This window comes from Oncorhynchus gorbuscha, linkage group LG04 (assembly GCF_021184085.1).
Source record: "Oncorhynchus gorbuscha isolate QuinsamMale2020 ecotype Even-year linkage group LG04, OgorEven_v1.0, whole genome shotgun sequence".
Taxonomy (NCBI): Eukaryota; Metazoa; Chordata; class Actinopteri; order Salmoniformes; family Salmonidae; genus Oncorhynchus; species Oncorhynchus gorbuscha.
Window position 1 is genome coordinate 10890122 of NC_060176.1, and position 13002 is coordinate 10903123.

General features: G+C 41.4%; 1 protein-coding gene across 2 annotated transcripts in view; it reads left to right on the forward strand.

Moving 5' to 3' along the window:
• The window catches only part of LOC124033639 (homeobox protein aristaless-like 4), a 27633-nt gene continuing 14631 nt past the window's right edge, over positions 1 to 13002 (forward strand). For both annotated transcript variants that reach the window (XR_006838423.1, XM_046345780.1), the window contains exon 1: positions 1 to 693. Coding sequence is in view for 1 of the 2 variants with exons in the window: in XM_046345780.1 (XP_046201736.1) it covers positions 348 to 693 (346 nt within the window). In the remaining variant the exon portion in view is untranslated. The remainder of the gene's footprint in view (positions 694 to 13002) is intronic.

Here is a 13002-nt window from a genome sequence, read left to right on the forward strand (position 1 = left end):
TCAGGAGATGTCTTGACTTAAAGTCCACACAGCTCTCGGTAGTGTATATCGGGGAGATCTGGGTTGCATCTTCTGAAGAAAGACGCATTTTTGTTACTCCTCTAAACCTTAAGGGGAGTTTTTAGCTTTTGGTCAGCGAGTGGTTCCTGGAAAACATCTGAATCGTTTTATAACCAAACACAGCTGCCGTGCCAGTGTATGTGTGTGTGCGTGACAGTGTGTATGCGTGTGTTCATCCGTATGTGGAAGAGGGAGAGAGAGTGAGGGTATCTGTTTGCTTCCCTTTCCAAAACGGAAAGAAAGAAAAAAGTTTGGTCGTCTTTTTCTCCCAGTAACTTTTTTTAGGCATGAACGCCGAGACGTGCGTCTCATACTGCGATATGACATCCATGGATTCATATTATAGCCCCTCTGCACCGCAAGGTAGGGATCATCAGACGAACCCGTTTAGGACATTCCAAGTAAGTGACAACAAATACAGCCCCACTTTCCTGCCAAACAAAGGTCAGGCTTACGGAGAAAAGTCTCGGAGCCCATTCCAACAGGAGTGTCAGTCATTGGATGTCACCACTGGGGAAGGCACCTTTAACAAATACCACCTCTTCATGCAGAGGTCTTCTTGCAAAACCCCCCCCGAAGGAGGCAAACTGCACCAAGAAAGCGGACACAACGGAGCGCTCATTCCCTGCTATGGTGAGTAAAACCACAGTTCTGTTTCGAACGAACGGAGATTTCCCGTGTCCGGTATTGTTTCCTCTTATGGAGAAACCGCATCAAATGACAACATAAATTGTGCTTGTGTTCTGTATACACTGCTCGGTGTAAATATCTGTTCACTTGACTGACTATTCCCCCAATTATGAGGTATGTTTTGAGTATTTTCGTAAAGTTGGGAACGTTATGCCTGTCTCCACATGCCTCTTAAACAGTTTCCTGTAAATTGAGAAATTCCTTCCAATAACCAAAACCGATAATAAAATAAAATAAATGGGTGAAGTAATCACGTCTTCTATCATCCCGGGTGTTGGATAATATCACTAATCGCATATGAACATTTGTCAATGCATGAGTCTTTACAAACTCAATGTGATGGACTTCACAACTTACTACCAATATTATGGCCACAACTATCCCCTGTAACACAATTACGAAGAGACATAACCTTCCCGACTATCACGTTTTCCCTTTGGCGATAGAATTAAATTAGGCTATATTTAATGCGATAATCTGCATTACAATCCTTAATACTGAATCTGAATCGGACAATTGAATTATCACGTTTTCAAGCATGAAAAATATGGGAAATAGTTTATCAGCGGACCAATATTGTTATTATCCCTAGTCTCTTTACATCCATAGGCTACTTACTCAATATTGTCTCATGAGCAATAGATATTGGGGGAGTTTGCAAATGTTAAGAATCCATCGTTGACATACACACACCCACACACGCACGTTTTTGCACCTATATGATGTCAAGGTAAAGATAATCCGATTCTTGTCGAAAAGATTGCCCAAACTGATAGCCTGTGGTGAATTAGAGATTGTAACTAAAACATTGCTGATCAAACAGCCTGATTTTGTGAACTGACAAAAGAACACTGTAAAGGCCTCTAGCCTACAATAGCCTACGTGCACTCTGCAGAAACGTTGCATTAGCGTGACTTGGGTATTGGTGACCTTATAGATGTTTGTATGACCATACAATAAAATATAACGGATCACAAGCTCTTAAGAAATATTGGTTTATTTTACAATGAAACACAAACTTTAACTTTGCAACTCGAAACCCACAGTTACGTTGTATTAAATTAATATGTAATGTGTAAAATAATACATGCAATTCTTAATTCTTAATACGAAATAATACCCTCTACTGATTAACCGAACTATATCTTTATGTTGAAAATATTATACAGAGGTCTAACAAAGGGCACATCTTGAGCGCAGGACAAAACCGCCCATGCTATAAATTTAACACAAATACCGCAAAATCCATCGCTTTCTCTAACCATCTGCGAGCAACTTGTGGGTGAGATGAAAACCCACGGACATACAGCGGCTTCTCAGATGATCAACTGGAGGGAAGCATCAAATACTGCGGTAAAAGCTCTATGGAACCTCTCTCAGGAGAGTGGCTACAAGTGCTAAGAATTTTTTTAGGAGTTATTACAAATTTCAAAAGTGATTCATTTGTTGTTTATGGTTGAGAAGTCAGTGACCAAAGCCAGATGATATTCGATACGTAAAAGGCCATGAATCCTCAAGAAAATGGGTGACTTCAACAAGACTAAAGCAGTGCTACAATTATAATACAGGCAAAATATGCCTAAGACTTTCTGCCAGATAATTATGTCAGTCTCACGTTTCGAAGTCTCTATAAACCAATTGCGGCAGGTAGCCTAGTGATTAAAGCTTTGGGCCAGTAACCGAAAGGTTGCTGGATCGAGTTCCCGAGCGGACAAGGTAAAACTAGGTAGTTAACCCGTCATTGTAAATACGAATTTGTTCTTAACTAACTTGTCTAGATAAAAAAAAGAGTAGTTAGCTCACTTCTAAAACATTTTCATTAAATGTGGCCAAATTCTGTCTCAGTTCTAGGCTACATTTAGATCAAAGATGTCCAACGTTCCTTCATTTAAACGCACATTCTTCAAATGTTTTATTACAAAAATTAAGAGTGCATAGACGATGATCGAACCACATGATAGTTTATTGAACTCTACAGGTAACATTAAGCGCAAGGATAAGTAAAAATCCCCACAATTTCAATAATCCTTAATTAATCATGCTCGAAAATCAACCAAGCGATCTGTGAGGAAACGTAAGTATTTTTCCATCCATCTCTGTAATTTATAAAATGTAAATATATATCCATTACACCTGATTTATAACGTAACAATAACATCCGTTTTCTGTTTTTCCGGATCCATAAATAGAAAAACAAAACCGACACTAAAGATGCATGCACAGTGAACGTATGGACACTGGACAGTGCTGCTAACACAAACAACATCCAAATTAAAATCAAATGCCAGATTACTGAAATTATAGAATGAAATTAGAATATTTCACAATTTTCATCAATATACTAATATCAATTTGCACTGCTGTGCATGGGAAAACGATTAAACGAAAGAATAGGCTTCACCAAACATGTTAATGAATCACTATTACAGATATTCTAATGATTATCTAGTGAAAACGACAGGAGTCCTGTCCTTGGTGAAAATTAGAAAATGGGGACACAACCAAAGAGGATATAACGAGTTGATATGTCAATATAAAAGCGAAAGCACTGAATCACTGCTGTCAAGGAGAAGACATTGATCAATTGTCTGGTCTAGCGTGAGAAAAAAGTACACATGAAGAAACTTCAGTTAAACTTTGCCATGCTGTTCTTACTGTTGGCTAATGGCTACCATGATGAGGATCAGGATGATATTAATGAGGATAAAGATTATATTATTGTTGATGACTAGACTATCATCATCATCATAACAGTAATAATATTATTATTATTACATAATTAAGTATTTACAGCTGAGTTACGGAGGAGGGCTGGGCACTGAAAACATGCCACTAACGTGCCAGAATAGGATTTCTGTAAACCCTAATAAAAGCACATAAACCAATCTGTCTTTTCCTCGCTACATAATTAGTTTAAACGGGTGACGTAACATAGCATAGCCATCAATATAAGATTTAATGATGGTCTGCTGTGCAGATGTTATCGAATCTCTTTGGTTTAATCAAATAACTTTAGACAACAACATACGAACACCAGACACTTGCTTTGTCAAGAGTCTACGACTGATCGATCACTGCTGGGAATCTATGGGAATACGACTACTACTACTAATAATAATAATAATAACAATATTAATAGTAGTTAAACAATAGTTAACCATATGAACATATTATGATGAATCAGAAGTCATTTACCGTATGCACATCTAGAAGTCATTTACCGTATGCACATCTAGAAGTCATTTACCGTATGCACATCTAGAAGTCATTTACCGTATGCACATCTTTATTATTCAGAAAGCAACAAGTTGCCTATTATATAGTCATTATATAGCTTCTAATATTTAGATAGTTCTGAACAAGAAAATATTCACCTGAAATAAATTAGTAAATACTCTGATTCAAACTTGAACGCGTATGTGCAGTCTTTTCTCTACATTTACATTACATTTAAGTCATTTAGCAGACGCTCTTATCCAGAGCGACTTACCATTTAAGCACATTACGCACGGGCGCCAAACGTGGTATGCCTAAAACATTAAGCCTACAAGTTATTCAAGTTAAAAATAATATTCAGTTGTTCATATATTTAATTTCCAATCCTGTGTCATGGCCTTGCTTAACCTTTGGTACGTAATGACTCACAGGAGAGGCGTGCGTAATATAGCGCGGAAAAGATCAGGCCTAGGCCTGCACATAAACCTGTAAGAAATTACGAAAATGCTCGGCATATACAAAGTCAACTAATGAAAACGTATAGACACGGACTGAAAATTGAATGATCGATTTGAAGGTGCGTTTGAATCACATAGGCCTATACTAAAAACCAAAACACATTGCCACACTTTCCGATCAACTCGGGGTCATATTTGCAATGGAATGCGTTTGTGTCCGGGGAATAGCTTTTATGTTCCATAAACCTACCAGATCACATAATCACTCACGAGATCTTATTTAGGGTCACGATTTAAAGACCCTAAACCTGGTCTTGGGAGCCTTATTGGTTTCGACCACAGGTATAAGCCATGGCAGGTAATTCAACGGAGACTTCGTGAGTTATTACTTCAATCAGGCTTAAGCAGGTAGGCTGACATTCCTGGAGTCACAGTCTTTACAATATTTCCCGCTAGACACCGCGGGGACCTTTGAAGATAATACCAGCGCTGTTTTCGGGAGATTTCAAGGGAGTTTGTTTCTTTTTGCGTTCGGCTGAACTTGCCGGTGGCCTGTAGTCTACATAACGTCGTACACTCGGTAGATGTAAAGAAAATGATTGCCGCTGTTAATCCCAAACAAACCGCCATAAATAATACTTAGGCTAATGATGCTGTCCTAATGTATCTTATTAAAGCAATACGTGAGCCACTAAAAAGGAAGTTTACATATCTAATATTTTACAACAGATACCCTCAGGGCACATGTTTTGTTTTTGTCTTAGTACAAAACACAGTTGAATCAAATAACCAAGTCATCATCAAGCATTGATTATTTGAATCAGCTGTGTAGTGCTAAGACAAAAAAACAAAACTGCTCCCAGGGGAGGCCCAGGACCAAGTTGGCATCACAGACTGGCTGGGTAGACCGTGCACATTTTTACAGTGGAAGTCACCCTTGCAGCAGCCTTGCCTGACCACAGGTATGACTGACTCCTCAGATAGAGCAAGCCTTAAAGAGCAGGCAGGAACGTCTCAGCACTACAGGAGACCTCCACCATTAATGTGACTCAGATGTACATCAGCACTTCCCCCAGTTTTTTTTGTATACATTCAAAGGCCAGCCCCCAGTAAGCACGGGCAGTCCCTGCGTGTCCAAGAGGTGACTGGTTTGTGTAACCTTGCTAAACATGTGCCGCATACAAATACACAACATGTCACCAATACAATATTTGTTTATGGGGTGGGTTGCAAGTGATTGAAAGGATCAGTGAATGATTTTGTGGACATTAACATGCTGTACTGTGCTTGCAAATCTGTATGTACTGTAAGAGGAAGGAAACAAATACTTTGTGCCTGCAACTTAGAAATGAGGCAAAGGGAAACTCCATTGTTTCCTCAACCAAATTGTAAAGGACAGCTAGAATCTTTAGATATTCATACAGGTTTTCTAAGCCACCATTGAATTATGGTTAAAAACACTGTTGCTCCAAAAGAGTACAGGGTAACAAATGGCATGGTTTCAACCGTTCCTCCATTCAAACCTCTTAAGATGAAACAATGGGACACTTTCTACGGCCCATCAGTCCAGTTACATTGAGGTTCTCTCAGGTCCAGCAGCCCTGGACCAACAGTATGCTACTTCAGGGACAACATATACAAGGTCTGTGCATTAGCAGTAGGGGAGAGCAGTGCCTTTCCTAGCCGGGTCTACATGCAGTGATAAAAGCTTGTAGACTCCACTGGACTCCAGGCTCCATAAACCAGACTCCTCTCCGCCAGGTAATAGGATATTTAGGGCCTGGCTCTGAACATCTCAGGGAGAGTGGCCAAAATTCAACCTGATAAAATCTGACAACAGGTGGCCTTTACATTGGTGGATTGTGTTTTTTTTACATGAAAATATATAGTAGAATAGAATAAGAGGGAATAATAGATTATGCCTTGACTTGGTTTGACACACACAAACAATGCACATTGTCAGAGATAGCTATCCTTGGCTTCTCTACAGTGTCTAAAGGGGTCAGTGTACCCACTGAGAACTTAACCTTCAAACTAGGAACATCAATCTCTTTGTATTTTTCTTGAAGCAACAGGAGTTTTCCTCTTATGGTGTTTGACTGTCCCCCCTGAGGACAGGACACAGAGACCTTTAACTCTGGTTTCCTTTCCTTTTTAGAAGAGCTGTACCCCAAAATTCTCCAGAGCGAATCGATCTAAAACCCTAAATAATCCAAACAGAAACGTACATTATATTTTCGCAACATTTGTAGTCAAGATCACAATTTACTTTAACATTCCATTAACTATTCATGAGCTATAGACGGAGAGAGGGAGAGCCTTTGTTGTGACATTACAAGCATTTGGTACATAGTTGCGGTTACAATCGTGTTTTCGTGTTTTCACTCAAAAAGAGGGAGGATATAGGAGGTGTGAATCAACTGTCCTGTGAGATCCTTTCAATCTAGACTGAAGCCACCAACACCCCATCTGCTGCCCTTTCTCTCTCTACCGTCTTTAGTACAGCACAACCATTTGAGCCTTCCTTTCTGTCCGTCTGTGCTGATTGATATGAGCAGCGGGTAATAGAAACCAGCCATGGAAGTGTTGTGAAGCCTGGAGAACACGGACACACTTCAGCAGGTTGCTGACATGACTAGAGGTGACAAGGACCTAGGATCATTTTACCAGTTAACTTGTATTTTGGCACAGCAATTTACATTAGGCTCAATCTGCCCGGCCGGAGTGCGACAGGGCTACATTGAACCTTGTACTCCAGGCCTTCTCTCAGTCCGGCAGTCAGATCCTCTGCTGTGTAACTAAACCCTCCATAGTTGAGGCCCTCAGAGGATGCTTACTGATCAGACGTCCAGCACAAAGAATATCCCAGAAGATTAGAGTCTGTAATGTCACCTACTGTGTATACATTTTCTCAGACATTATAGTACAGTAAAAGGTTAACATGTCCATTGGCCTGGACAGTGGCACCCATCACAAGAACTGAAATTATAAGCGTGTTGCTTTTATCTATAAACTACCCATTGAATCACATTATTTCACATGGTTTTTCCTAATGAGTACTATGTAAGTTCACATGGTGTTTCCTAATGAGTACTATGTAAGTTCACATGGTGTTTCCTAATTAGTACTATGTAATTTCACATGGTGTTTCCTCATGACAGAGTACTATGTAAGTTCACATGGTGTTTCCTAATGAGTACTATGTAAGTTCACATGGTGTTTCCTCATGACAGAGTACTATGTAAGTTCACAGGGGAGCTGATGTAAAGAATTTTAAGAAGCCTATATGAAATTATATATTATTTCACAAGCAGATGATAATTTTTGCTTAGTTACAAGTGATTAACAATTTGGACCACCAAGGACAATCTAGTTTTCTTTCCACATTGTATTGACTTCAATATAACAATGCCATTGTCAGAAGTGGAATCCACATGATGCTAAGAGGACAGTGACCAACCTGTCTTTGATTATGGCATTCCCGTGCACTCGTAAAATGTGTGTTTGCTTCATTGTGGTTTTTAACATCACCCGAGAGATTCAGACCTCACTGGGAAAGGAGGAGGGAACATAACGTCAACTGTTAGATAAACTGAGAGGATCTCACATTAAGAAGCCTTCCCCTCTCAAGGGGTCTCCCTCTGCACTCATTCAAATAACCTCAAATCTATTGGAACATGAAGTCTTTCTTTCTTTTAGTCATTTCAGTACAGTACTGGTTAAAACCACAGCGTACGCAGTCAAATATGATTTTGCATGAACTTTGCATTACACTGGGTATTATATCTCCAACACAACATACAGTGTTGTTACCGTTATTACTGTGTATTTACATGGGTATAAGAGCAGGGGAAAGTGTTTCCAGATATGCTAATAAGTTGGTTTCAGAAAGACAAATAGAGCTTTGTTCCTTGATCTTATGTGTAATTGTCTAACACTGTTTTGACCTTGTTTTAGAGCTAGACAAACTGTGGAACAGGCACTGAGTAGACCCTAGCCCAGCCTCAGGCTCGTGGAGATCCTGCCATGCTCTAGGGCCTGAGAGAGACTCTCAGACAGATAAAGAACCTTGAAGAGAGAGGGGTGATTTATCAGTGTCTCAGGCTTTATGGATACGCTCCCATAGCAGTTGTTTTTTGGCGCAGCGTGTGCACCTCACAGCAGCCTGATGGGATGAATCATCCCTCTCAGTCTTTGACTTCAAAGTGAACGCGTACCTATCAGATGCTCCCAAACTACTGTAGCTATAAGCTAGTCAGAGAGGTACTTATGGAACTTTCTCATCCGTTAGCTGAGGTTTTGTTTACGGCATTAGGCATATGAGAGGGCAGCAAGATATAAGAAAGGCATGGGCCTAGTGAGCACCAACTTAGGCTAACCTTGAACTGTTTCAATGACTGCAATTGACACCATAGCCTACTCATACTGCGGTGCTATTCATAGTGGTGTCATAGTGCTCCTGACCAGGAACAAGATCGTTTAAGAAGGACGGGTTTATAAGAACTACTGAGACTCGACTCCATCTGCCTTTGGGTAGGCGATTAGCTCTGGTTTTGCAAATGGCCGTGTAGGCAGAGGGCTTGCTAATAAGGCTCTTCCCATGCTAATGCCTTGTGGTGACACACTCACAGGCTGCAATAAAATGGATCAATGTCTCTCACATCACTTTTCATTCGTCATGGTGTAGGCATGATAAAGTTTACATCTCAACACACCAGTCAGTCTCTCCATCCACTACCTGTGTTAGTTAGTGTGTCTGTCTTTATGTAACAGCCTCACAGCCAGCAGAACGAGCAGGAAGAGAGGACATCACAGAGATGGCGGGACTTCAGAGCACAAAGCTTCCCATTATGATTCAATCCATATTTTAAGAAGGGAAAACAAACCAAATTAGAGTTACAAATAAATGCTTAGCAGAGAAAACAGCTTACACAAATTTCCTCTGCTTCCTGGGTCCAGTCAAAACAGGGATCTATCAAGCCTAGACTACACACACTTAATCTCTTTTATTTACGTTTTCTAATATTTAGGGATATTTTTTCAGGTTTGGGAATATTTTGTCATTAATCGCTCTCAGTCACCGCAGGGTGTCTAATTTATATTGTTTCTTTTAAATGCTGTGAGCTGACCCTAGCCAACCTTTTCAATAAAGAGGCTGGGGAGGCGACCTGTCGCTTTACTGCCAGTTAAATTACACTTTGATGTTCCCTTCTCATTTTTGACAGCGACTTAACGTCTGTCCCCAGTGAAGGTCTGACCCTTGCTAACTTTAAGGGGTCCAGCACAGATATCCAAGGGCAGGAACTATAGTCATTTACCCCTCATAGCATAGCTGCTATGATGATCATATCTATTACTCTAACGTAGCCATCTTTTTTCTTATTTTGACATTTTCTGTGGACACAACTTTTTAAAACGACTTACAGTGCAGAATATAAAATTATGTTTGAAGACATTTTTTGTGGGGAAATGTAGACGCTATTAAAAAGGGTTTACAAGACCCTGTGTTGCTCTGCAGGCAGGTGTGAATACTGTTAGGGTTAAACTGCCAATTAGTTCTCTGGTTTAACCTCACCCCTCTTCTCTCTCACCCACTGATGAACTCTGCTTTCAGACCCTATTGGTTTCAGCTTGGTCAGATCTGGACTGATTTAGTAGAGTATTCTGTTTCCTTGACATTGTAAAGAATAATATGAAGATTTCAGTTCCGAACTATCCTGTACTTGGACACAGCCACAGTTCTGTATCACATCTCATTATTTCTTACTTTAAACAAACATACAAATAGCATAAGACAGCAGTCATACAACTGGAAGGGAACAGGGAAGCTATTTCAATTTTAGATCACAGCAGTTGTACAGTCACTGTAGACTTGGTATGTCAGATCCCTAACAGGGTTGGGGCAGACAAAGAACAATGGGCTCCAGACGTGCCTCTCTCCGTCAGAGAGCTGTAATTGGAACTGATGTGGAATCTTGGATCCAAAGTCAAAAAGAAAAAAAATCAGTGAACACTGCTGTAGAGCAGATTCCTCTAAATGGGAAACACGCTATGAGGTTTTAGCAGAAGGGACTGAGGAGTTTATTGTCTGCTTGCTTCCAAGTGTTGTATCAGGGATGCTGAGCTCTAGATCTGTATAACAGGTGAAAGGTGAAAATGAGAGGGGGGTTGTAAAGCACTGATAAATTACAGCAGCATGTCAGAACATATCCTGGCATAGAGACAGAAGTGTCTTTGCTTTATACAGTATATAACATATCATACTTTCACTAAGCCCAAATATGATTGTTAATCCGATCAGCTACGGTGAAAGTGTCTGAGTATCAGTTATCTTCAGGAAAATCCACCATGATGCTAAATGGAAATGTCTGCCTGCCCAATCAGTGATCATGAAATGTAGTGAGGAATGCCACTCTGACATTGCTCATCCTAATATTCATACATTCCTTAATTCCATTATTTTACTTTTAGGTTGTGTGTATTGTGTGTATTGTTGTGAATTGTTATATATTACTGCACTGTTGGAGCTAGGAACACAAGCATTTTGCTACACCCGCAATAACATCTGCTAAACATGTGTATGTGACAAATACAATTTGATTTGATTTAATGATGCTGTATTTCTGAAATACTTTAGTGATGACTACTTTTAGTGATGACTGATAAGCTCTGTACCTCCATAGTTGAGATGGCAAAAATATTACCTCTGCTATTTCAGAAGGACCTCTCCATGCCAATTACTCTCAGTGGGCTTCTTGCTACAGGCATATCTCCTTCTATCTGACTTTTACTAACTCAACTCTGTTGAGGAAGAAACAATTCAACATTAGCCTTTAATGGCTGTGTTCACTCAGGGCTCCCTCCACTGCATGGGTATCCTGACTGACATTATTTGCAGTAAGACTTTCTCATGTTCCTCATCCATATGGCCCAGCCCCCGGGAGGGCCCACTGCTGTTCACCTTGGGCAGTGGAGAATGCCTTGCCTCGCAGCCACGGCCCAGCGCACGAATAACAAGCGGGAGATTGTCACAATACCCTGCGCCTGCCAAAAACCATCAATGACACAGGGCATAAACAAGAGTCTTTGATCAGCAGAGAGCCCTTGATTTCAAAAAGCCTGACAGCCTTGCCTGGTTGGGACCATCGGTGCAGGGCATATGATGAGGGAATAACTAGAAATGATTTACATTTAGGTTGAGCTAGCTCGTCTCAGGCTTAACAGGATGTGTCAGTCCTGGGCAGGCAGCAGGCAATGTGGGAGCCATTATACCCCTGGCCAGGGCCCGGGCCCCAGTAGATGCTGCCTGCCTGACAGTCCACAGTGGCCAGGTTGCTCGGCAGCAGCGTGGAGAAGGCAAACGGACACAGCCAGAGAGAATGAGCATGCTGCTGAGACGGCTCTAATCAGACCATCACAATTATTTACCAACACCAGGAGTAATCTTTTTCCTCATATCCAACTCCGAGGGAAAAGCTCTAACTTACAGTATGACAATAACAGACAGAATGAGAGTTGGAGGTTTTGAGAATCAGACGGGTGAAACATAACAGTGCAACAGTGATTGGTATAAGTGAACAACTATAATTACAATGTTATGGTAGGAAGAGGGGCTTTCCCTAAGTGTGGCCCCTGCAGTAAACAAATCCTACAGCACAGCTTATATTTCTTATGACTGTTATGCGGCTCCCTTTACTCAAGTCCTTGAAAGGTGTGTAGGGCGGGGGACCGAGGGTGTGTGTATCATCAGATGAGCTATCAGGTCCCCTCACCTTGCAGCACATTACCCAACAAGGCTCTGTGTGGAGGGCCGGAGGGCATGCTGCCCTGCTGTGTTGAAAGCAGTACGCACACCAGAAGCTCACATGCACACCTACACCCCCTGGCTCTAACTTGACAAGGCTTTACCCCAGCCTCAGATAAGAAATGAGCACATCCCAATCCTGGGCTCCCTAAAATAACTCCCTGTCTCTTAGAGCTAAGCTAAACAGAGGGGAGCGTAGTGCCTGGACTCACCACTAGACCGAGCCAGAGGGGACGTCACCAAGCAGAGGGGTTGAGAAGCAGATGTGAGGTTTGGCTTGGACCCCAAACCATATTCTATACCCCCTTGAACAGCCTAGAGCCCAAGGGGGAGGGTTTGCAGTTCATATGAGTGAGCATGACAACACATTGCCTTCCCAGGACCCCAAACAGACCCCTTAATAGAAGCCGTAATGGAGAGAGTTTAATCATCCACTAGCAGGGAGGGCAGTAAGGGCACAGAAGATTGGCACTATTGTGGAATAATGAACGAACGGCACACTGGCACAAACAGCATCATGGGAATTTATGATCAGTAGGTTGACTGAGGTTTCACGGATAGGCTGCTGTGTGTGTTTCCCCTCGCTACAAATTACCGTCCAGCAAATTACCACTGACACTCTTGTTGCCGGGTTAGTTTAGTCTCGTTAGTAAGTGAGCTTCAGCTTGCAGCCACACCACAGACCACGCGTCTGTGTTAAAGGCCTGAGTTCTCCCAGCGTAAGACCTGACTCCAACCCCAACCATACTGAGAGAGAGAGAGACGTGAAATCCT